The sequence below is a fragment of the Oncorhynchus mykiss genome, chromosome 29 (assembly GCF_057628025.1).
Source record: "Oncorhynchus mykiss isolate SJ-2025 chromosome 29, ASM5762802v1, whole genome shotgun sequence".
Classification (NCBI taxonomy): domain Eukaryota; kingdom Metazoa; phylum Chordata; class Actinopteri; order Salmoniformes; family Salmonidae; genus Oncorhynchus; species Oncorhynchus mykiss.
In genome coordinates, this window is record NC_143050.1 from 39,920,910 (window position 1) to 39,948,155 (window position 27,246).

The 27,246-nt window shown below is 43.4% G+C and overlaps 1 protein-coding gene across 1 annotated transcript in view; it reads left to right on the top strand.

The window, feature by feature from the left end:
- Positions 1-4,639: 4,639 nt before the first annotated feature.
- Positions 4,640-27,246, top strand: part of LOC110509586 (1-acyl-sn-glycerol-3-phosphate acyltransferase alpha) — a 33,845-nt gene continuing 11,238 nt past the window's right edge. Inside the window, exons 1-2 of the mRNA XM_021590563.3 lie at positions 4,640-5,139; positions 14,611-14,744. Coding sequence (XP_021446238.3) covers positions 4,964-5,139; positions 14,611-14,744 — 310 coding nt within the window. The 5' untranslated portion in view covers positions 4,640-4,963. The remainder of the gene's footprint in view (positions 5,140-14,610; positions 14,745-27,246) is intronic.

Genomic DNA, 27,246 nt, shown 5'->3' on the forward strand with positions numbered 1-27,246 from the left:
ATTTTATAAAAACTATACAATGTTGACTGTGTAAATAATGACAGTGAAAGACAATCATAATGAATCAATGCTGTGTTTCAATGCTGTTGAAACTGCTGTTTTTTATTTAATTTTTCTAGTTTTTTTAACTAGGCAAGTCAGTTAAGAACAAAATCTTATTTACAATGACGGCCAAACCCGGACGACGCTGGGCCAATTGTGCAGCGCCCTATGGGACTCCCAATCACGGCCGCCGGTTGTGATACAGCCTGGATTCACACCAGGGTGTCTGTAGTGACACCTCAAGCACTGAGATGCAGTGCCTTAGACCGCAGCGCCACTCAATCTAAACCTTCAGTCAAAAACTACAGGTTTTGATTGAGTAGAACAGTAGTAGTGGTACAACACTGCAGTCACTCAGGGATTAATTATCTGGCATCGGTCCAAAGTTTCTAGTTAACAAACAGCAGATACACCGGTCTGAGACCTGAGGCGCCGGGCAGGGCTGGATTACACTCCTAGATTATCACATCTAATCCTGTTATATCTGTAGTCTAAATCTGGCATATTGACTCCTGAACAACTTGATTTATAAGAGGGATAAACGTGACATGTCTCTTCACGGTCAGAAATGATGAAATCGGGTTAAGCTTAGACCACAGTTGACAAGGATTTTATTGTACAAGCGAAACAAACTATACACATTTTTTTTGCTTACCTCTTTGCACTGAAGACGTCAAACCATCAGGTCCATTTAGCTGAATGTATTGAGTGCTGGTAGGGAGTCCACCAACATGCATTTCAGTGTCCTCAGCACAGTCCAAAATGTGAGTCAAACGTGATCAAAATCAAAGTAGATGTTTCTGTATGAGAGGAAATGCACAACATTGTATGAATGTCTAATGCATTGTTTACTTCAGATATTGTATGTACGGTGCATTTGGAAAGTATTCAGACCCCTTGACTCTTTCCACATTTTGTTAAATTACAGTCTTACTCTAAAATGGATTATTAGTATTTTTTTCCGTCATCAATCTACACACAATACCCCATAATGACAAAGCAAAAACTGATTTTTAGAAATGTTGGCAAATTTATAAAAAATGTAATATCACATAAGTATTCAGACCCTTTACTCAGTAGTTTGTTGAAGCACCTTTGGCAGAGATTACAGCCTTGAGTCTTCTACAAGCTTGGCACACCTGTATTTGGGGAGCTTCTCCCATTCTTCTCTACAGATCCTCTCAAGCTCTGTCAGGTTGGATGGGGAGTATCGCTGCACAGCGATTTTCAGGTCTCTCCAGAGATGTTCAATCGGGTTCAAGTCCGGGCTCTGGCTGGGCCAGTCAAGGACATTCAGAGACTTGTCCCAAAGCCAATCCTGAGTTGTCTTGGCTGTGTGCTTTGAGTCGTTGTCCTATTGGAATGTGATCCTTCGCCCCAGTCGGAGTTCCTGAGCGCTCTGGAGCAGGTTTTCATCAAGGAACTCTGTACTTTGCTCAGTTCATCTTTCCCTCGATCCTGACTAGTCTCCCAGTCCCTGCTTCTGAAAGAAATTCCCCACAGCATGATGCTGCCACCACTATGCTTCACCGTAGGGATGTTGCCAGGTTTCCTCCTGATGTGATTCTTGGCATTCAGGACAAATAGTTCAATCTTGGTTTCATCAGACCAGAGAATCTTGTTTCTCATGGTCTGAGAGTCCTTTAGGTGCCTTTTGGCAAACTCCAAGTGGGCTGTAATGTGCCTTTTACTGAGGAGTGGCTTCCATCTGCCCACTTTACCATAAAGGACTAATTGTTGGAGTGCTGCAGAGATAGTTGTCCTTCTGGAAGGTTCTCCCATCTCCATAGAGGAACTCTGGAGCTCTGTCAGTGTGACCATCGGGTTCTTGGTCACCTCCCTGGCCAAAGCCCTTCTTCCTCGATTGCTCAAATTGGCCAGGAGGCCAGCTCTAGGAAGAGTTTTGGTGATTCCAAACTTCTTCCATTTAAGAATGATGGAGGCCACGGTGTTCCTGGGGACCTTCAATGCTGCATAAATGTTTTGGTATCCTGTCTTGGAGCTCTACGGACAATTCCTTTGACCTCATGGCTTGGTTTTTGCTCTGACATGCACTGTCAACTATGGGACCTTATATAGACAGGTGTGTGCCTTTCCAAATCATGTCCAATCAATTGAATTTACCACAGGTGGACTCCAATCAAGTTGAAGAAACATCTCAAGGATGATCAATGGAAACAGGATGCACTTGAGCTCCATTTCGAGTCTCATAGCAAAGGGTCTGAAAACTTTTTTACTTGTAATAAATTAGCAAAAATGTATAAAAACCTGTTTTCACTTTGACATTATGGGGTATTAAGTGTGTAGATTGATGAGGGGGAAAAAGTATTTAATACATTTTAGAATAAGGCTGTAATGTAATAACATGTGGAAAGAATCAAGGGGTCTGAATACTTTCCGAATGCACTGTATATATCTCCTGGACAACAGAAGACAGCAGAGAGAGCACGCCCCCATCCATATCGACAGGGACTCGGTGGAGAGGGTCAAAAGCTTCACGTTCCTCGGCTTGCACATCACCGACAACCTAAAATGGTCCCTTCACACAGACAGCGTGGTGAAGAAGGTACAATAGTGCCTATTCAACCTCAGGAGGCTGAATAAATTTGGCTTTGTGAAGTTCTTGCCTAAGACTCTCATGAACTTCTACAGATGCGCCATTGAGAGCATCCTGTTAGGCTGTATCACCACCTGGTACGGCAATTACACCATCCGCAACCACAGGGCTCTTCAGGGGGTGGTGCAGTCAGCCCAACGCATCACCAGGGGCACACTGCCTGCCCTCCAGGACATCTACAGCACTGGTGTCACAGGAAGGCCAAGAAGATCATCAAGGACCTCAGCCACCCGAGCCACAGCCTGTTCACCCCGCTACCAACTAGGTGCATCAAAGCAGGAACCGAGAGACTGAGAAACAGCTTCTATCTCCAGGCCATCAGACTGTTAAACAGTCACCACTAGCCACGAGAGAGAGAGCAGGAAAGGGAGAGAGAATAATATGCTGCACAGCCCAACAAATATCTCATGAAGATGTTAAGAGGATCACAAATAACTTGAGTTTGAACCTTAGTTTGGCCCCAGGCATCAACAGCAATAATGCATTTTTCAATGTGCCGCTATGTTTTGCTTTGGAAATATATTTGTAATCAAATCAGAAAACGTGGTAGCTGCTTTGTTTTGGAAACACATGCCTAATAAACACAACATTAACCAAATCTTTATTCACCAAATCTTTAGAGACTGAGATCAGCAGCCTAAGTCATTAGCTGAATGCAATGACTGCAGGCTACCTCGAACCTGTAATGTTATTTTACATTTAATGATATTACATTAAAAAACATTTTTTTTTACCAGAAAGGATTAGTCACAGTACAAATCTTCCCTTACTTCAGGGAACCATTATTACAGTATTTGAGTACTTGAGTAAAAGTCTAAAAGTATTTGGTTTTAAATATACTTAACTATCAAAAGTAAATGGAATTGCTCAAATATATTTAAAATAATCAATGGTCACTAGCCTCCCAAGTGACCCAGCGCTAGCTGTGCCACTAGAGATCCTGGTCCGAGTCCAGGCTCTGTCGCAGCCATCCGCGACTGGGAGACCCATGGGGCGGCACTCAATTGGGGAGGGTTTGGCTGGCAGCAATGATCTTGTCCCATTATTGCATTCTAGCGACTCCTGTGGCGGGCTGGGCGTTATGCACGCTGACAGGGTGCCAGGTGTACGGTGTTTCCTCTGACACATTGGTGTGGCTGGCTTACGTATAAAGTGGGCATTGTGTCAAGAAGCAGTGCGGCTTGGCTGTGTTGTGTTTAGGAGGACACATGGCTCTCGACCTTCACCTATCCCGAGTCCGTACAGGTGTTGCAGCATTGAGACAAGAATGTAACTACCAATTGGATACCATGAAATTGGGGAGAAAAGGGGGTAAACGTAATAAGAATCAATGGTCGAAGTATAAATCGTTTCAAATTCCTTATATTAAGCAAAACAGATGACACAATTTTCTTGTTTTCTTTTATCTCCGGATAGCCAGGAGCACACTCCAACACTCAGACATAATTTACCAACAAAGCATTTGTGTTTAGTGAGTCCTCCAGATGAGAGGCAGTAGAGACGACTAGGGATTTTCTCTTGATAAGTGTGTCAATTGGAGTACATTTGGGTATCAGGGAAATGTATGGAGTAAAAAGTACATTATTTTCTTTAGGAATGTAGTGAAATGAAAGTAGGCAAAAATATAAATAGTAAAGTAAATTACAGATCCCCAAAAAACTACTTAAGTAGTACTTTAAAGTTGACACAATACATGTTATCAAAAGTGTCAGATAGAGATGATGTGCAGGAGCTTGCAGGGATTTGTAGTCTTGCATGATGTCTATTTTGATGCTAAGCATTTTTGAATCTGAGAGTAAATAGAGCTGAATAGATTGATAAAAGTCACATTGTCTGAGAGAGACTTACATGGTTATCAAAATGTCACGCCAGGATAAGTCTACACGAAACACAGCCCTTTATTTTAAGTGTTTCTAAAATTCCCAATGGGAGAAATTAATGGTGTAAAAACGATTGGAACCATTTCCCTAATTGCCCGCTAGGTTTTATGGGTATTATTACAACTACACTGTGGCGCTTTATACTGCCCATCTCTGCAGAGGAACTTAAATGCTTGTGCCACCGGAAACCATTGAATTTCATATCGGAACCACTACATGAGGCTGCCTGCACCATCGTCGACTGAAAAGTGTTGTCATATTTTGTCGTTCACGGTTGCGTTATTTTAACCCAGAGAACGAGTTGTGCACCACCGGTGTTGGCCTTGGAAGTTGAAATGTCAGCCGGTGCCACAGTGCCGCTCACGCTTTCTCACTAGCCACGGTAACGTCAGCTTTTGCTGCCAATATCCTCGCAGGAATCAGTATGGATGCGCTCTGGGTATTCCTAATGCTGCTGGTCCCACTTCTGCTATGGACTAGCAGCACCTTTGTTTTTTATTTCAAAAAGTGTTTCTACGTGGCTTATATGATGGTTTTGGGTGCGATTGCGATTCCGCTTAGTATTCTGAAATGCGGAGGCAGGGACGTTGAAAACATGAGGTAAGTTCCAGGTCGCACAACCGCGTGAGCGATGCTTTGCTAGCGAACGGTTCGTTTGCTCATTAGAATGGAAGATGGCTAGCTTGCCAAATCTTGAAATGTTACAAACACAACATCAATCTGTGGCTTTACCCTAATTTATCATAAGCCATTTTGCTGATATTTTTCAACGGTTGGTTGCAACATTTTTATAACGAAATGCAAGGTAGTTATCCAGCAGTGGAAATGAAGTACATTTACGCTAGCTAGCTTCAAATGCATTGCCAGATGTTTGGGACTTTCTGAACCAGGCGGCTAATACTAGCTAGCTTGCTAACGTTAGCTTCACCTCGCATCCGGACATGGCCTCTGGGTCCGACATTTTCTTCGCTGTAAACCAGTTCGGAACAACATATCCAACAGGCGTGTGTTTTTGCACAGATGTAAACTAACAATAGATTGCAGAAAATGCCACTTTAATCTATGCATTTTTTGTTGTTGCATAGATTGTCAATGTTTCAAGTCCTAACAGGGCCAAGAAAAGAGGATGTTGGGTTTCATCAGTTGGTTTAATGACCCATACTAGCCATAAGAATCCGACTTTCGTTATTTTCTTCTCGCTATTCGGAACATTGCCTAGTCTAATAAGACTTTTGTATTTGATACCAATTATTGGTATACAATCAAAGAAACCGCTGCACTTTTGTGGACATTTTCCTTACAAGCCAGCATGTTTGAATGTAATTTTATTAAACTTACTCTAACAGTTGTCATTCAGCTGCTCGAAATTTGAGACCAAATATTTGGTCTCAAAAGCTGACATTGGCAGAGTAAGTCAAAATGTAATTGTATTCAACCTTCATGACAGACGAGGGACGTTTAGGTTTTTCCGTTGTAAATATACACGGTGTTCCCTACACAATTGAAGACATCGACATGTTTCGGAATTTGTAGGAATGTTTCTATGCCAGAATGTGGACAGCGGAGCCCGGCGCGGTATATGGCTTGGAAAATGTACCTCAATCCAGGAATCGAATATGTCGCTGTACTCATTATTCCTGAGCAATGAAGAAAGAATATTGGAATAATACTCAGTAAAAAAAAAAAATTGCTGTGTTTGTCAACATGCTAGGCTAGCTGATGCTATAGCAGCCCATTGGATTCCATGACAACGTGATACCTAGCGTTTGGGTGGTTAACGACTGGAAGTCTAGTCGATTCCAATGGGTTTCTTTAGCTAGCCTAGTATACTGTTAAAGGCAGTTCTGATTTTTTAAAATTAAATCTTCTTGATGTATCATATGGGATAAGTAAGAGTAAAGCGCTATCTCCCATCCCTGGATTGAGATACGTTTTCTGAGCCATATCTCACACTGGCTCCGCGGTGTCCTGATCATGGCAGCCTGTCATTCTAACCTTACAGGGAAGATGTAGCCTACTTACAGTGACCGTAAGGTTAGATTCTTTAGGCTAGCCCCACATATTAGACATGTCTATGAAATTGCCATTTGGGTAATTTATGTGGAAGGCTAATGCAGGCAAATCAAAATGTCAATGATTTTAGTCTAAATGAAACCAATACCACTTCCATGTTGGAATCGATAATTAAATCATTTTACAGTGTTTAGGATGGTTGCCAAGTTCCAACTGCCTATTTAATGTAGGAAAATCCCACCTGGCATTCCCTACATAAGAAATGTACATTGTACACCTCTCTTCTTACTGGGTCAACTTCTGCCTAATACTCACCTTGGTGGAGTTAAACTACACCTGTGTCAATGTGCAACTCAGTCTACTTGTCAATAGGCCAGAGGGATTGGGTATTGTACTGTGGACAGAGACACGGCCTATTGGACACAAGTGACTATATAATCAGATAATTACTCAGAGAGGAGTGGGGGTCAGATAGAACTGAATTTCCCTCCTGGTTGGGGTCATGTTTACGAAAGGTCCCCTAGAAATCAATGGATGGCCTCCCCCAGCCTGCGCTGCCTGTTGTCCTTGTTAGTTTAGTGCCTTGCCCTGTGTTATCAGACTGACCTGGCTCAGACTCCGTGCTCTTGGAATAACTGAACTGTTTCACAGCCATGCTTGCAGATCAGTGGTGTCATGTTGCGCCAGGCAGCATTCTCTCGCAGTGAATAGGGCGCGGGACCCTATTCACTGTCGTTAACGTGTGTGTTGTGTCAGACAGACAGACAGACGGAGAGTGAGTGTGCAAGATGAAGAGAAAGCAATAGGGACCCAGACACAGTGACACAGAGGGGGACAGGCCATATTAGAAAGAGTTCACCGATTTTAACATTATTATTATTATTATTATTATTATTATTAAAAAAAAATTGACCCCAGGAGATCCTCACCGGGAATTTAGTTTGGGTAGTCTGTATGGGGTCAATTTTATGCCATATGTATTGAATTAAAAATAAATTGTGAATATGACAAAGTTGAGAATGTAAACATTTAATATTTTTGAGGACGGGTGAAATAATGGATGTTGAAATATTTTTTTTTATAAAATTGTAACAATAAGACATCAAAAGCAAAACTCCAGAACTTGTAAGCAAATCATTTTAAAGTGAGAGCAAAACTCGTATGACAAATGATTAATATATATATATATATATATATATATATATATATATATATATATATATATATGTATGTGTGTATATACACTGCTTCAAAAAATAAAGGGAACACTTAAACAACACAATGTAACTCCAAGTCAATCACACTTCTGTGAAATCAAACTGTCCACTTAGGAAGCAACACTGACAATAAATTTCACATGCTGTTGTGCAAATGGAATAGACAACAGGTGGAAATTATAGGCAATTAGCAAGACACCTGCAGGTGGTGACCACAGACCACTTCTCAGTTCCTATGCTTCCTGGCTGATGTTTTGGTCACTTTTGAATGCTGGCGGTGCTTTCATTCTAGTGGTAGCATGAGACGGAGTCTACAATCCACACAAGTGGCTCAGGTAGTGCAACTCATCCAGGATGGCACATCAATGCGAGCTGTGGCAAGAAGGTCTGCTGTGTCTGTCAGCGTAGTGTCCAGAGCATGGAGGCGCTACCAGGAGACAGGCCAGTACATCAGGAGACGTGGAGGAGGCCGTAGGAGGGCAACAACCCAGCAGCAGGACCGCTACCTCCGCCTTTGTGCAAGGAGGAGCACTGCTAGAGCCCTGCAAAATGACCTCCAGCAGGCCACAAATGTGCATGTGTCTGCTCAAACGGTCAGAAACAGACTCCATGAGGGTGGTATGAGGGCCCGACATCCAGATGGGGGTTGTGTCCAACACCGTGCAGGACATTTGACATTTGCCAGAGAACACCAAGATTGGCAAATTCGCCATTGGCGCTTCACAGATGAAAGCAGGTTCACACTGAGCACATGTGACAGACGTGACAGTCTGGAGATGCCGTGGAGAACGTTCTGCTGCCTGCAACATCCTCCAGCAGGACAGGTTTGGCGGTGGGTCAGTCATGGTGTGGGGTGGCATTTCTTTGGGGGGCCGTACAGCCCTCCATGTGCTCGCCAGAGGTAGCCTGACTGCCATTAGGTACCGAGATGAGATCCTCAGACCCCTTGTGAGACCATATGCTGGTGCGGTTGGCCCTGGGTTCCTCCTAATGCAAGACAATGCTAGACCTCATGTGGAGTGTGGAGTGTGTCAGCAGTTCCTGCAAGAGGAAGGCATTGATGCTATGGACTGGCCCGCCCATTCCCCAGACCTGAATCCAATTGAGCACATCTGGGACATCATGTCTCGCTCCATCCAACCACAGACTATCCAGGAGTTGGCGGATGCTTTAGTCCAGGTATGGGAGGAGATCCCGCAGGAGACCATCCGCCACCTCATCAGGAGCATGCCCTGGCGTTGTAGGGAGGTCATACAGGCACGTGGAGGCCACACACACTACTGAGCCTCATTTGGACTTGTTTTAAGGACATTACGTCAGTTGGATCAGCCTGTAGTGTGTTTTTCCACATTAATTTTGAGTGTGACTCCAAATCCAGACCTCCATGGGTTGATAAATTTGATTTCCATTGATCATTTTTGTCATTTTTGTCAGCACATTCAACTATGTAAAGAAAAAACTATTTAATAAGAATCATTCATGCCTTTCTAAGGTCTTCGAAAGCCAAGTCAACAAACAGATTACCGACCATTTCGAATCTCACCATACCTTCTCTGCTATGCAATCTGGTTTCAGAGCTGGTCATGGGTGCACCTCAGCCGCGCTCAAGGTCCTAAATGATATCTTAACCGCCATCGATAAGAAACATTACTGTGCAGCCGTATTCATTGATCTGGCCAAGGCTTTCGACTCTGTCAATCACCACATCCTCATCGGCAGACTCGACTGCCTTGGTTTCGCAAATGATTGCCTCGCCTGGTTCACCAACTACTTCTCTGATAGAGTTCAGTGTGTCAAATCGGAGGGTCTGCTGTCCGGACCTCTGGCAGTCTCTATGGGGGTGCCACAGGGTTCAATTCTTGGACCGACTCTCTTCTCTGTATACATCAATGAGGTCGCTCTTGCTGCTGGTGAGTCTCTGATCCACCTCTACGCAGACGACACCATTCTCTATACTTCCGGCCCTTCTTTGGACACTGTGTTAACAACCCTCCAGGCAAGCTTCAATGCCATACAACTCTCCTTCCGTGGCCTCCAATTGCTCTTAAATACAAGTAAAACTATATGCATGCTCTTCAACCGATCGCTACCTGCACCTACCCGCCTGTCCAACATTACTACTCTGGACGGCTCTGACTTAGAATACGTGGACAACTACAAATACTTAGGTGTCTGGTTAGACTGTAAACTCTCCTTCCAGACCCATATCAAACATCTCCAATCCAAAGTTAAATCTAGAATTGGCTTCCTATTTCGCAACAAAGCATCCTTCACTCATGCTGCCAAACATACCCTTGTAAAACTGACCATCCTACCAATCCTCGACTTTGGCGATGTCATTTACAAAATAGCCTCCAATACCCTACTCAACAAATTGGATGCAGTCTATCACAGTGCAATCTGTTTTGTCACCAAAGCCCCATATACTACCCACCATTGCGACCTGTACGCTCTCGTTGGCTGGCCCTCGCTTCATACTCGTCGCCAAACCCACTGGCTCCATGTCATCTACAAGACCCTGCTAGGTAAAGTCCCCCCTTATCTCAGCTCGCTGGTCACCATAGCATCTCCCACCTGTAGCACACGCTCCAGCAGGTATATCTCTCTAGTCACCCCCAAAACCAATTCTTTCTTTGGCCGCCTCTCCTTCCAGTTCTCTGCTGCCAATGACTGGAACGAACTACAAAAATCTCTGAAACTTGAAACACTTATCTCCCTCACTAGCTTTAAGCACCAACTGTCAGAGCAGCTCACAGATTACTGCACCTGTACATAGCCCACCTATAATTTAGCCCAAACAACTACCTCTTTCCCTACTGTATTTAATTAATTAATTAATTTATTTATTTTGCTCCTTTGCACCCCCATTATTTTTATTTCTATTTTGCACATTCTCCCATTGCAAATCTACCATTCCAGTGTTTTACTTGCTATATTGTATTTACTTTGCCACCATGGCCTTTTTGCCTTTACCTCCCTTATCTCACCTCATTTGCTCACATCGTATATAGACTTGTTTATACTGTATTATTGACTGTATGTTTGTTTTACTCCATGTGTAACTCTGTGTCGTTGTATGTGTCGAACTGCTTTGCTTTATCTTGGCCAGGTCGCAATTGTAAATGAGAACTTGTTCTCAACTTGCCTACCTGGTTAAATAAAGGTTAAATAAATAAATAAATAAATAAAAAATTCATTCAAATCTAGGATGTATTATTTTAGTGTTCCCTTTATTTTTTTGAGCAATATATATATATATATATATTTGAAAAAAGGAATGCAAAAATAATTTTCAGTTCAACTTTCCCAGCAACCAATCCTTTTTACTGCTAGTCTTTTTGAGGGTGAGTTTTGGCATTATTTTTTCTGTGAAGGGTGGGGTTTAGAGCGAGGTGTAGACAATGAGTGTCTATTGGTTTGCTAGTTTTGGAGTGGCGGTCCTGAAATGTTTACATTCTCAACTTATTCATGATTTCATTTTCAATTCAATACATATGGTGTGAAATAGACCCCATAAATCTGTTCTCAAGTATTTTCATTGCATAATTGAGAGACGTGATCATATATCAATGTAAACAAGGTTTGAAATTGTTTTAGTCAAATATTATATCTGTTTGGGTTTCATGCAGTCAATTTGCAGTCTACCAATTATTTGTAATTATGTTCCAGCCCCCCCACCACCCGCTCAAGAAAAAAAATCGACCCACGGCTGAATCTAGTTGATGATCCCTGCCATATGGTGTGCTGCGGAGTGTTGTGATTTCAGACGGTCACCCATATTGATCAGGATTTACCTTGCCACACCCACCAAACAGGTTTAAATGGAACTTAAAGGCTGTTGAAGAACATTGTGCACCGTTTTGTGGAAAACTGTCATTCAGTACGAACCGTCACGCAACGTCGCAAACATTGAAGCGAACTAAAGTGTTACTTCAGCCTCAGCCGGAACAGGGATGGAATTGTCAGATTTTTTCCCCCCTGTCTGACGTTCCAAATAAATGGAATCGTAATGCTGCTGTCAACACTCGCCAAGATTCCATCATGAATTTTCACTGAGTTTTGGGATGAAAACAAACAGGAGATTTAGACCCTAACTAACCTGTATCCTAGCTGCTCAAGGGGAGTGGCTTATGATGCGAAGTGCCAACAGTATTACAGACCTGTCGGTGTGTTCGTGAACCATGACGTGCTGCTGTGTAGTGTGTTCTTGTCAACCCTTCTCACTGGGTTATGTTAACTCTCTCTCCTGAATAGACTCAAATCCCCCTCCCCTGTCAGCCTGCTCCTGTTTCCATGCCTGCTACAGCCTTGTCCAAACAAACCCCTGATTGTTCAGTTAGATTTGGAACCTTTACACCTTTTGTCTGTTGTAACTCAAACAATGCTAAAAAAACAACTGGTTCGATCTGAGTGAGGGAAGTGGCAGAAAAACACATTTTTGTTAAACTGGAGCCATGGAGAAAGGGGGAGAGGCACAGAGCGATCAGCTGAAGGTTATTAGGGAGCGGAGGCCATGCGGTGCATGTGAGTAAGCTCAAAGCACCAGTGCAGGCACGGCGGGAGGGACCGCAACCACTTATTTCTTGCTAGACTTACTTCTTGATAGGTACTATGTAACCAGATGTGATGATAGTTATTTATCTTGACTGCATCAAACTGAGAGACGCTAGCAATAACGCTACTGTGCTTCTCACCGTCCTAGTTAGCCTACACAACTCCATTCAGGTTATAATGTAAATAGCAGCCAACCTTCTGGCTCTTCATTCTCATTACATTTTTAATTCCACCTGTCTTTCTGCCCCTGAACGAGGCAGTTAACCCACCGTTCCTAGGCCGTCATTGAAAATAAGAATGTGTTCTTAACCAACTTTCCTAGTTAAATAAAGGTGTAAAAAAAATCGGCGCCCAAAAATACTGATTTCCGATTGTTATGAAAACTTGAAATCGGCCCTAATTAATCGGTCAACCTCTAACATGCGCACACTATCACTATTTTTGAGTTGTATTGTTGGTATAATATTTTTGTATTTTAATGTGACTGTCCTTGTCTACCAGTGTTTTGTTACTTGTCATGTTTTGTGGACCCCAGGACGAATAGCTGCTGCTTCTGTAAAAGTTAATGGAGTACAAATAAATAAACACAAAAAAGCCTAATTCTGACACTCCATTACCTTTTTTTTACCATTAATTATAGGTCATATTTAATAAGAATCTTGAAACACTGGACACTTGTTTTTCAAAGCCAATTTCCTGCAATTCTACACATTTTGCCATGACGTACGCCATGTTCTTATTCTATCGGAAGGACTCAAACGTTAAAACAAAATCAATGAGGGCCCCATGTCATGACGTCTTTGGAAATGTCTATTCTGTCTAGTTTTTATTTGGGTGGTTCTCCAAAGATGAGCTCATTTAAACATGTATATAGCTCCAGTATATTTTCTACATTTTTTTTTATATCAGGTTTTAGTCACTTAAGTTTACACAAACGTTTTATCTTCCATAAATAAATAAAAATGACTGTTGCGATTGGCGGCCATGATTTTATTGCTTTCCTGACAGGGCACCGAGAGAGCCTAACCCAAAGAAAGCCATTTCCTTCCCCTTATTGTGGTTGGGTAAGAACAGCAGACAATGTTCTACATCTAGCCTAAACATGTTTTGAATGTCATGCCAACAGCAGACAACATTCTAGTCATGTTTTTGAATGTAATGGTACATGTGACGCCACCAGCAGACAATGTTCTAGCTACGTTATTGTAGAGATGAGCATGAGTAATAGGTTTGTCACCCGTTTTGAGTACTCAATCTTTGAACCAGAGATTTAAAAAAATATCTAGAAAAGAGTTCTGTAAAACTATTTTGGTGGAATGCGCTTTGGCTCGTTCTTGGAAGAAAATACATTGTCTTGAAAACACTCATTTGTTTTGACTCTAGTGTTCCATTTGTACATGTGCATTTGCGAGCCACACAAAAAAGAAGCCACGGCAAGCATCACGCAGTTCTTCTCCCTAAACTCCCTTTCCTCTCCATGTCTCACTCACTCGTGTTCTGACCGTTCCATCTACACACACAAGCCGAGTTTGAGCACAAGCTCCCATTAGGCCTACAGAAATGCATGCTTAAACTTTACAAGGGGGGGAAAAAAGTATGATAAGTGTTAATGAGTACATGTGACTGTTCCAACAACTAGCTGTAACTTTTGGAATAATTGCATCCTGTCTATTTTCCGCTAGTTCCATATTAGAATTGGTTAGCCTAGGCTATAACCCCCCCCCCCCCCCCCCCCCCCCCCCCAAACATTGACAGGTTCCACACTGAAAGTATGCAAAAACCGTAGTTTGGTAAAGACAGCGGTTTTTTCCCCATCAGAATCATTCGGTTTAGGCCTATAACTCATCCAACAGATGCTGTGGCTGTAATTAATCACTGTGCCGTGTTCAATGTGGAATTGTTAAACCACTTAGAAAATTCCACAGAACAGACAGAATAAACTACCTATCTGTTGGCCTATATCGAAAATAAGACATTTTGTTTTGTAGCCATGGAAAAAAATGTATTAACCTTAGATGAAGGTTGCTTATTGAGCACATTTTGTTGAGTCCAACGTACAAGATTTGTCTGTACGTAGCTGTATTTTCTCACCGCCTTCGTTAGAGACGGTCGCAGTGTTTGAGAGCATTCACTCCGCTCTGTTGCTGATCGCTGACAGAGCAGATTTGATGCTCTGAAACACTGTCATTGATGCATTGGTGCTTTGTTTGAACTCCGATCGTTTTAACACGCATGGTTTTCAGATCAAGATTGAATTGAACATTGCTGTGTTCTTTCCTGTCTCCAGGGTGGTCCGTGCTCTGGTTCGTCATGTTAAGTACTTCCTGGGTCTGCGGTTCGATGTGAGTGGCTTGGAACACCTGCAGACAGAGGGACCCTACGTCATCATCTCCAACCACCAGAGCTCCTTGGACGTTCTGGGTATGGGACGCGCGCGCGCACACACGCACGCACGCACACGGTCGGTCGGCTACACAAACAGACAGCAAGGACGGATGTGCTCACACACCACATACATACGCACACGGACGGACCTGCTGACAGACCCACACAGAGATGGATGTGCCTGCACACACAGAAGAACATATGCGCTGATACACACATTTACAATTCACATTTTAGTCATTTAGCAGACGCTCTTATCCCCAGACGATAAGATATGCATATTATTATTAGATTTGGATAGAAAACATTCTGGAGTTTCTAAAACTGTTTGAATCATGTCTGTGAGTATAACATAACTTATTTAGCAGGCGAAACCCAGAGGACAAACATTCCACATTTTTTTCGAGGTCACTCTCTTTTCAATGGGTTTTCATTAGGAATCCAGATTAAGGGACCTTGTTGCAGTTCCTATCGCTTCCACTGGATGTCAACAGTCTTTAGAAATTGGTTGAGGTTATTCCTTTGTGTAATGAAGAAGTATGGCCATCTTGAACAAGGGTCACTTGAAGTGTACTGTTAGAGGCGCGTGACCAGAAAGCATGCTACATTTTTTCCTCCTGTATTGAACACAAATCAAATCAAATTTTATTTGTCACATACACATGGTTAGCAGATGTTAATGCGAGTGTAGCGAAATGCTTGTGCTTCTAGTTCCGACAATGCAGTAATAACCAACAAGTAATCTAACTAACAATTCCAAAACTACTGTCTTGTACACAGTGTAAGGGGATAAAGAATATGTACATAAGGATATATGAATGAGTGATGGTACAGAGCAGCATAGGCAAGATACAGTAGATGGTATCGAGTACAGTATGTACAAATGAGATGAGTATGTAAACAAAGTGGCATAGTTTAGTGGCTAGTGATACATGTATTACATAAGGATACAGTCGATGATATAGAGTACAGTATATACGTATGCATATGAGATGAATAATGTAGGGTAAGTAACATTATATAAGGTAGCATTGTTTAAAGTGGCTAGTGATATATTTACATCATTTCCCATCAATTCCCATTATTAAAGTGGCTGGAGTTGAGTCAGTGTCAGTGTGTTGGCAGCAGCCACTCAATGTTAGTGGTGGCTGTTTAACAGTCTGATGGCCTTGAGATAGAAGCTGTTTTTCAGTCTCTCGGTCCCAGCTTTGATGCACCTGTACTGACCTCGCCTTCTGGATGATAGCGGGGTGAACAGGCAGTGGCTCGGGTGGTTGATGTCCTTGATGATCTTTATGGCCTTCCTGTGACATCGGGTGGTGTAGGTGTCCTGGAGGGCAGGTAGTTTGCCCCCGGTGATGCGTTGTGCAGACCTCACCACCCTCTGGAGAGCCTTACGGTTGAGGGCGGAGCAGTTGCCGTACCAGGCGGTGATACAGCCCGCCAGGATGCTCTCGATTGTGCATCTGTAGAAGTTTGTGAGTGCTTTTGGTGACAAGCCAAATTTCTTCAGCCTCCTGAGGTTGAAGAGGCGCTGCTGCGCCTTCTTCACGATGCTGTCTGTGTGAGTGGACCAATTCAGTTTGTCTGTGATGTGTATGCCGAGGAACTTAAAACTTGCTACCCTCTCCACTACTGTTCCATCGATGTGGATAGGGGGGTGTTCCCTCTGCTGTTTCCTGAAGTCCACAATCATCTCCTTAGTTTTGTTGACGTTGAGTGTGAGGTTATTTTCCTGACACCACACTCCGAGGGCCCTCACCTCCTCCCTGTAGGCCGTCTCGTCGTTGTTGGTAATCAAGCCTACCACTGTTGTGTCGTCCGCAAACTTGATGATTGAGTTGGAGGCGTGCGTGGCCACGCAGTCGTGGGTGAACAGGGAGTACAGGAGAGGGCTCAGAACGCACCCTTGTGGGGCCCCAGTGTTGAGGATCAGCGGGGAGGAGATGTTGTTGCCTACCCTCACCACCTGGGGGCGGCCCGTCAGGAAGTCCAGTACCCAGTTGCACAGGGCGGGGTCGAGACCCAGGGTCTCGAGCTTGATGACGAGCTTGGAGGGTACTATGGTGTTGAATGCCGAGCTGTAGTCAATGAACAGCATTCTCACATAGGTATTCCTCTTGTCCAGATGGGTTAGGGCGGTGTGCAGTGTGGTTGAGATTGCATCGTCTGTGGACCTATTTGGGCGGTAAGCAAATTGGAGTGGGTCTAGGGTGTCAGGTAGGGTGGAGGTGATATGGTCCTTGACTAGTCTCTCAAAGCACTTCATGATGACGGAAGTGAGTGCTACGGGGCGGTAGTCGTTTAGCTCAGTTACCTTAGCTTTCTTGGGAACAGGAACAATGGTGGCCCTCTTGAAGCATGTGGGAACAGCAGACTGGTATAGGGATTGATTGAATATGTCCGTAAACACACCGGCCAGCTGGTCTGCGCATGCTCTGAGGGCGCGGCTGGGGATGCCGTCTGGGCCTGCAGCCTTGCGAGGGTTAACACGTTTAAATGTCTTACTCACCTCGGCTGCAGTGAAGGAGAGACCGCATGTCTCTCCGTCACTGATCATCCCGTCTCCAATTTGATCGATTATTTACGTAAAAAAAATACCTAAAGTAGTTTGAAATGTTTTGGGAAAGTTTACAGGTAACTTTTGAGATATTTTGTAGTCACGTTGCGCAAGTTGGAACCAGTGTTTTTCTGGGTCAAATGCGCCAGATAAATGGACATTTTGGATATGTATCGATGGAATTAATCGAACAAAAGGACCATTTGTGATGTTTATGGAACATATTAGAGTGCCAACAAAAGAAGCTCGTCAAAGGTCAGGCATGAATTATATTTTTATTTCTGCGCTTTGTCGTGCCTGCAGTGTTGAAATATGGTTTCTCTCTTTGTTTACGGAGGTGCTATCCTCAGATAATAGAATCGTTTGCTTTCGCCGAAAAGCCTTTTTGAAATCTGACATGTTGGCTGGATTCACAAGTGTAGCTTTAATTTGCTATCTTGCATGTGTGATTTAATGGAAGTTTGATTTTTATAGTAATTTATTTGAATTTGGCGCTCTGCATTTTCCCTGGCTAGCGTCCCACATATCCCAGAGAGGTTAAGATAGCTAGGTGCGACAACCACACATCACAGAAGTGCAAGTGCTGGTTGTCTCCCCTCCCACTAACTTCACTTTACCCTCCATAGCTCACATCCTAAGGGAATCCTCTAATGGTTTGAGTGCAGTCACAGGGCACTCTATTCTGAGAGAACAGTATAATGGGGCTACACTCATGGTTTCAGTGGGTACAGACTGATAATTGTCAGTTGGTATAGCATCACACAAGATGTGATCACTGATCACTGTCTAAGGAAGTTAGGCTACAGTCCAAATCCAACGGAGACTAGTTCAAACCCCGAGCTGACAAGGTACAAATATGTCGTTCTGCCCCTGAACAGGCAGTTAACCCACTGTTCCTTGTTCTTAACTCACTTGCCTAGTTAAATAAAGGTAAAAATAAATCAAATAACTTGAGGACAGACTGGTGCATGTAATCAATCAACAGCACTATTTTAAGACTGTATTAATTTGTAGATAAGGTGTATTTGACTGTAGCGAAAAGCCAGGATCAGTATGAAATGCATTATGCTTTTTAATGTTTAATTTCACCTTTATTTAACCAGGTAGGCCAGTTGAGAACAAGTTCTCATTTACAACTCATTTACAACTGCAACCTGGCCAAGCAAAGCAGTGCGACACAAACAACACAGTTACACATGGGATAAACAAACGTATAGTCAATAACACTATTGAATAATCTATGTACATTTTCACACACTGTAGTAAGATTAGGGAGGTAATGCAATAAATAGGCCACAGTGGCAAAATAACTACAATTTAGCAATTTAAATACTGGAGTGATAGATGTGCAGACGATGACTGTGCAAGTAGAGATAATAGGGTGCAAAGGAGCAAAAAAACAATATGGGGATGAGTTAGTTGGGTGGACTATTTACAGATGCGCTGTGTACAGGTGCAATGATCGGTAAGCTGTTCTAAGTTAGAGAGGGAGATATGTTTCCAGCTTCAAAAATGTATTTAAAAAAATGTAATTGTATTTTTGTAATTTTATTTTTTACAATTCGTTCCAGTCATTGGCAGCAGAGAACTTGAAGGAAAGGCAGCCAAAGGAAGTGTTGGCTTTGGGGATGACCAGTGAAATATACCTGCTGGAGAGCGTGCTGCTATGGTGACCAGTGAGCTGAGACAAGGCGGGGCTTTACCTAGCATAGACTTATAGAGGACCTGGAGCAAGTGGGTTTGGCAACGGATATGTAGTGAGGGCCAGCCAACCAGAGCATACAGGTCGCAGTGGTGGGTAGTATATGGGGCGTTGGTGACAAAACGGATGGCACTGTGATTGACTACAACCAATTTGCTGAGTAGAGTGTTGGAGGCTATTTTGTAAATGACATCGAAGCAGTCAGGGATTGATAGGATAGTCAGTTTTACAATGGTATGTTTGGCAGCATGAATGAAGGATGCTTTTTTGTGAAATAGGAAGGTGATTCTAGATGTCATTTTGGATTGGAAATTCTCAATGTAAGTCTGGAAGGAGAGTTTACAGTCTAACCAGACACCTAGGTATTTGTAGTTGTTCACATATTCTAAGTCAGAACCGTCCAGAGTAGTGATGCTAGATGCTAGGGCGGGTGCAGGCAGCGATCGGTTGAAGAGCATGCATTTAGTTGTACTTGCATTTAAGAGCAGTTGGAGGCCACGGAAGAAGTGTTGTATGGCATTGAAGCTCGTCTGGAGGTTTGTTAACACCGTGTCCAAAGAAGGGCCAGAAGTATACCGAATGGTGTTGTCTGCGTAGAGGTGGATCAGAGAAGCACCAGCAGCAAGAGAGACATCATTGATGTTTTCAGAGAAAAGAGAATTGAACCTTGTGGCATTCCCATAGACTGCCGGAGGTCCGGACAACAGGCCCTCCGATTTGACACACTGAACTCTATCAGAGAAGTAGTTGGTGAACCAGGCGAGGCAGTCATTTGAGAAACCAAGGCTGTTGAGTCTGCCGATAAGAATGCGGTGATTGACACAGTCGAAGCCTTGGCCAGGTTGATGAAGACTTCTGCACAGTATTGTCATTTATCGGTTTCGGTTAAGATATAATTTAGGACCTTGCGCGTGACTGAGGTGCACCCAGTCAAACAAAGGCTCTTTGAGGGAAGGGGGCAGAGAATGAAGCTATGACAGAAGGCCGGGGCTGTTTATTACAGGATTGGGATCAGCAGATGGAGCAGTAGTTCATATCTATGATGGGAGGTTGGTAGGGATGTGCTTTCCCTTTCAAGACTATTTGATAACCATCTAGATACATATGCTGCTGATGGAGCTTGTGAGCTGGACCTCAGAGTGTGTGTGAGAGTGATTCAGGGTGTGTGTGTATATGTATGTATGTGTGTGTGTGTGTGTGTGTGTGTGTGTGTGTGTGTATATATGTATGTATGTATTCGGCCCCCTTGAACTTTGCGACCTTTTGCCACATTTCAGGCTTCAAACATAAAGATATAAAACTGTATTTTTTTGTGAAGAATCAACAACAAGTGGGACACAATCATGAAGTGGAACGACATTTATTGGATATTTCAAACTTTTTTAACAAATCAAAAACTGAAAAATTGGGCGTGCAAAATTATTCAGCCCCTTTACTTTCAGTGCAGCAAACTCTCTCCAGAAGTTCAGTGAGGATCTCTGAATGATCCAATGTTGACCTAAATGACTAATGACGATAAATACAATCCACCTGTGTGTAATCAAGTCTCCGTATAAATGCACCTGCACTGTGATAGTCTCAGAGGTCCGTTAAAAGCACAGAGAGCATCATGAAGAACAAGGAACACACCAGGCAGGTCCGAGATACTGTTGTGAAGAAGTTTAAAGCCAGATTTGGATACAAAAAGATTTCCCAAGCTTTAAACATCCCAAGGAGCACTGTGCAAGCGATAATATTGAAATGGAAGGAGTATCAGACCACTGCAAATCTACCAAGACCTGGCCGTCCCTCTAAACTTTCAGCTCATACAAGGAGAAGACTGATCAGAGATGCAGCCAAGAGGCCCATGATCACTCTGGATGAACTGCAGAGATCTACAGCTGAGGTGGGAGACTCTGTCCATAGGACAACAATCAGTCGTATATTGCACAAATCTGGCCTTTCTGGAAGAGTGGCAAGAAGAAAGCCATTTCTTAAAGATATCCATAAAAAGTGTCGTTTAAAGTTTGCCACAAGCCACCTGGGAGACACACCAAACATGTGGAAGAAGGTGCTCTGGTCAGATGAAACCAAAATTGAACTTTTTGGCAACAATGCCAAACGTTATGTTTGGCGTAAAAGCAACACAGCTGAACACACCATTCCCACTGTCAAACATGGTGGTGGCAGCATCATGGTTTGGGCCTGCTTTTCTTCAGCAGGGACAGGGAAGATAGTTAAAATTGATGGGAAGATGGATGGAGCCAAATACAGGACCATTCTGGAAGAAAACCTGATGGAGTCTGCAAAAGACCTGAGACTGGGACGGAGATTTGTCTTCCAACAAGACAATGATCCAAAACATAAAGCAAAATCTACAATGGAATGGTTCAAAAATAAACATATCCAGGTGTTAGAATGGCCAAGTCAAAGTCCAGACCTGAATCCAATAGAGAATCTGTGGAAAGAACTGAAAACTGCTGTTCACAAATGCTCTCCATCCAACCTCACTGAGCTCGAGCTGTTTTGCAAGGAGGAATGGGAAAAAATGTCAGTCTCTCGATGTGCAAAACTGATAGAGACATACCCCAAGCGACTTACAGCTGTAAACGCAGCAAAAGGTGCCGCTACAAAGTATTAACTTAAGGGGGCTGAATAATTTTGCACGCCCAACTTTTCAGTTTTTGATTTGTTAAAAAAGTTTGAAATATCCAATAAATGTCGTTCCACTTCATGATTGTGTCCCACTTGTTGTTGATTCTTCACAAACAAATACAGTTTCATATCTTTATGTTTGAAGCCTGAAATGTGGCAAAAGGTCGCAAAGTTCAAGGGGGCCGAATACTTTCGCAAGGCACTGTGTGTGTATATATGTATGTGTGTATATATATATATATATCTTAGAGTACAAAACATTAGGAACACCTTCCTAATATTGAGTTGCACCCCCCTTTTGCCCTCAGAACAGTCTCAATTCATCAGGGTGTAACCGATGTGAAATGACTAGCTAGTTAGCGGTGGTGCGCGCTAATAGCGTTTCAATCGGTGACGTCACTTGCTCCGAGAAGACTACAAGGTGTTAAAAGCGTTCCACAAGGATCCTGGACCATGTTGACTCCAATGCTTTCCACAGTTATGTCAAGGTGGCTGGATGTCTTTTGGGTGGTGGACCATTTTTGATACACAGTAAAACCATTGAACGTGAAAAACCCAGCAGCGTTGCAGTTCTTGACACACTCAAACCGGTGCGCCTGGAACCTACTACCATACCCCGTTAATGGCAATTTATTTTATTTATTTTTTATTTTACCTTTATTTAACCAGGTAGGCAAGTTGAGAACAAGTTCTCATTTACAATTGGGACCTGGCCAAGATAAAGCAAAGCAGTTCGACAGATACAACGACACAGAGTTACACATGGAGTAAAACAAACATACAGTCAATAATACAGTATAAACAAGTCTATATACAATGTGAGCAAATGAGGTGAGAAGGGAGAAAAAGGCCATGGTGGCAAGGTAAATACAATATAGCAAGTAAAACACTGGAATGGTAGTTTTGCAATGGAAGAATGTGCAAAGTAGAAATAAAAATAATGGGGTGCAAAGGAGCAAAATAAATAAATTAAATACAGTTGGGAAAGAGGTAGTTGTTTGGGCTAAATTATAGGTGGGCTATGTACAGGTGCAGTAATCTGTGAGCTGCTCTGACAGTTGGTGCTTAAAGCTAGTGAGGGAGATGTGTTTCCAGTTTCAGAGATTTTTGTAGTTCGTTCCAGTCATTGGCAGCAGAGAACTGGAAAGAGAGGCGGCCAAAGAAAGAATTGGTTTTGGGGGTGACTAGAGAGATATACCTGCTGGAGCGTGTGCTACAGGTGGGAGATGCTACAGGTGGGAGATGCTATGGTGACCAGCGAGCTGAGATAAGGGGGGACTTTACCTAGCAGGGTCTTGTAGATGACATGGAGCCAGTGGGTTTGGCGACGAGTATGAAGCGAGGGCCAGCCAATGAGAGCGTACAGGTCGCAATGGTGGGTAGTATATGGGGCTTTGGTGACAAAACGGATTGCACTGTGATAGACTGCATCCAATTTGTTGAGTAGGGTATTGGAGGCTATTTTGTAAATGACATCGCCAAAGTCGAGGATTGGTAGGATGGTCAGTTTTACAAGGGTATGTTTGGCAGCATGAGTGAAGGATGCTTTGTTGCGAAATAGGAAGCCAATTCTAGATTTAACTTTGGATTGGAGATGTTTGATATGGGTCTGGAAGGAGAGTTTACAGTCTAACCAGACACCTAAGTATTTGTAGTTGTCCACGTATTCTAAGTCAGAGCCGTCCAGAGTAGTAATGTTGGACAGGCGGGTAGGTGCAGGTAGCGATCGGTTGAAGAGCATGCATTTAGTTTTACTTGTATTTAAGAGCAATTGGAGGCCACGGAAGGAGAGTTGTATGGCATTGAAGCTTGCCTGGAGGGTTGTTAACACAGTGTCCAAAGAAGGGCCGGAAGTATACAGAATGGTGTCGTCTGCGTAGAGGTGGATCAGAGACTCACCAGCAGCAAGAGCGACCTCATTGATGTATACAGAGAAGAGAGTCGGTCCAAGAATTGAACCCTGTGGCACCCCCATAGAGACGACTGCCAGAGGTCCGGACAACAGACCCTCCGATTTGACACACTGAACTCTATCAGAGAAGTAGTTGGTGAACCAGGCGAGGCAATCATTTGAGAAACCAAGGCTGTTGAGTCTGCCGATGAGGATGTGGTGATTGACAGCGTCGAAAGCCTTGGCCAGATCAATGAATACGGCTGCACAGTAATGTTTCTTATCGATGGCGGTTAAGATATCGTTTAGGACCTTGAGCGTGGCTGAGGTGCACCCATGACCAGCTCTGAAACCAGATTGCATAGCAGAGAAGGTATGGTGAGATTCGAAATGGTCGGTAATCTGTTTGTTGACTTGGCTTTAAAAGACCTTAGAAAGGCATGGTAGGATAGATATAGGTCTGTAGCAGTTTGGGTCAAGAGTGTCCCCCCCTTTGAAGAGGGGGATGACCGCAGCTGCTTTCCAATCTTTGGGAATCTCAGACGACACGAAAGAGAGGTTGAACAGGCTAGTAATAGGGGTGGCAACAATTTCGGCAGATAATTTTAGAAGGAAAGGGTCCAGATTGTCTAGCCCGGCTGATTTGTAGGGGTCCAGATTTTGCAGCTCTTTCAGAACATCAGCTGAATGGATTTGGGAGAAGGAGAAATGGGGAAGGCTTGGGCGAGTTGCTGTTGGGGGTGCAGTGCTGTTGACAGGGGTAGGAGTAGCCAGGTGGAAAGCATGGTCAGCTGTAGAAAAATGCTTATTGAAATTCTCAATTATGGTGCATTTATCAGTGGTGACAGTGTTTCCTATCTTCAGTGCAGTGGGCAGCTGGGAGGAGGTGTTCTTATTCTCCATGGACTTTACAGTGTCCCAGAACTTTTTTGAGTTAGTGTTGCAAGAAGCAAATTTCTGCTTGAAAAAGCTAGCCTTGGCTTTTCTAACTGCCTGTGTGTAATGGTTTCTAGCTTCCCTGAACAGCTGCATATCACGGGGGCTGTTCGATGCTAATGCAGAACGCCATAGGATGTTTTTGTGTTGGTTAAGGGCAGTCAGGTCTGGGGAGAACCAAGGGCTATATCTGTTCCTGGTTCTAAATTTCTTGAATGGGGCGTGTTTATTTAAGATGGTTAGGAAGGCATTTTTTAAAAATATCCAGGCATCCTCTACTGATGGGATGAGGTCAATATCCTTCCAGGATACCCCGGCCAGGTCGATTAGAAAGGCCTGCTCGCTGAAGTGTTTCAGGGAGCGTTTTACAGTGATGAGAGGAGGTCGTTTGACCGCTGACCCATTACGGATGCAGGCAATGAGGCAGTGATCGCTGAGATCTTGGTTGAAGACAGCAGAGGTGTATTTAGAGGGGAAGTTGGTTAGGATGATATCTATGAGGGTGCCCGTGTTTAAGGCTTTGGGGAGGTACCTGGTAGGTTCGTTGATCATTTGTGTGAGATTGAGGGCATCAAGTTTAGATTGTAGGATGGCTGGGGTGTTAAGCATGTTCCAGTTTAGGTCGCCTAGCAGCACGAGCTCTGAAGATAGATGGGGGGCAATCAGTTCACATATGGTGTCCAGAGCACAGCTGGGGGCAGAGGGTGGTCTATAGCAGGCGGCAACGGTGAGAGACTTGTTTTTAGAGGTGAATTTTTAAAAGTAGAAGTTCAAATTGTTTGGGTACAGACCTGGATAGTAGGACAGAACTCTGCAGGCTATCTTTGCAGTAGATTGCAACACCGCCCCCTTTGGCAGTTCTATCTTATCTGAAAATGTTGTAGTTTGGAATTAAAATGTCTGAATTTTTGGTGGTCTTCCTAAGCCAGGATTCAGTCACAGCTAGAACATCCGGGTTGGCAGAGTGTGCTAAAGCAGTGAATAGAACAAACTTAGGGAGGAGGCTTCTAATGTTAACATGCATGAAACCAAGGCTATTACGGTTACAGAAGTCGTCAAAAGAGAGCGCCTGGGGAATAGGAGTGGAGCTAGGCACTGCAGGGCCTGGATTCACCTCTACATCGCCAGAGGAACATAGGAGGAGTAGAATAAGGGTGCGGCTAAAAGCAATAAGAATTGGTTGTCTAGAACGTCTGGAACAGAGAGTAAAAGGAGGTTTCTGGGGGTGATAAAATAGCATCAAGGTATAATGTACAGACAAAGGTATGGTAGGATGTGAATACAGTGGAGGTAAACCTAGGTATTGAGTGATGAAGAGAGAGATATTGTCTCTAGAAACATCATTGAAACCAGGAGATGTCATTGCATGTGTGGGTGGTGGAACTAATAGGTTGGATAAGGTATAGTGAGCAGGACTAGAGGCTCTACAGTGAAATAAGCCAATAAACACTAACCAGAACAGCAATGGACAAGACATATTGACATTAAGGAGAGGCATGCTTAGTCGAGTGATCAAAAGGGTCCAGTGAGTGGAGAGGTTGGTTGAGGGTCACGGCGATTTACAGTGATTACAGTGCCTTGCGAAAGTATTCGGCCCCCTTGAACTTTGCGACCTTTTGCCACATTTCAGGCTTCAAACATAAAGATATAAAACTGTATTTTTTTGTGAAGAATCAACAACAAGTGGGACACAATCATGAAGTGGAACGACATTTATTGGATATTTCAAACTTTTTTAACAAATCAAAAACTGAAAAATTGGCCGTGCAAAATTATTCAGCCCCCTTAAGTTAATACTTTGTAGCGCCACCTTTTGCTGCGATTACAGCTGTAAGTCGCTTGGGGTATGTCCCTATCAGTTTTGCACATCGAGAGACTGACATTTTTTCCCATTCCTCCTTGCAAAACAGCTCGAGCTCAGTGAGGTTGGATGGAGAGCATTTGTGAACAGCAGTTTTCAGTTCTTTCCACAGATTCTCGATTGGATTCAGGTCTGGACTTTGACTTGGCCATTCTAACACCTGGATATGTTTATTTTTGAACCATTCCATTGTAGATTTTGCTTTATGTTTTGCATCATTGTCTTGTTGGAAGACAAATCTCCGTCCCAGTCTCAGGTCTTTTGCAGACTCCATCAGGTTTTCTTCCAGAATGGTCCTGTATTTGGCTCCATCCATCTTTCCATCAATTTTAACCATCTTCCCTGTCCCTGCTGAAGAAAAGCAGGCCCAAACCATGATGCTGCCACCACCATCTTTGACAGTGGGGATGGTGTGTTCAGCTGTGTTGCTTTTACGCCAAACATAACGTTTTGCATTGTTGCCAAAAAGTTCAATTTTGGTTTCATCTGACCAGAGCACCTTCTTCCACATGTTTGGTGTGTCTCCCAGGTGGCTTGTGGCAAACTTTAAACGACACTTTTTATGGATATCTTTAAGAAATGGCTTTCTTCTTGCCGCTCTTCCATAAAGGCCAGATTTGTGCAATATACGACTGATTGTTGTCCTATGGACAGAGTCTCCCACCTCAGCTGTAGATCTCTGCAGTTCATCCAGAGTGATCATGGGCCTCTTGGCTGCATCTCTGATCAGTCTTCTCCTTGTATGAGCTGAAAGTTTAGAGGGACGGCCAGGTCTTGGTAGATTTGCAGTGGTCTGATACTCCTTCCATTTCAATATTATCGCTTACACAATGCTCCTTGGGATGTTTAAAGCTTGGGAAATCTTTTTGTATCCAAATCCGGCTTTAAACTTCTTCACAACAGTATCTCGGACCTGCCTGGTGTGTTCCTTGTTCTTCATGATGCTCTCTGCGC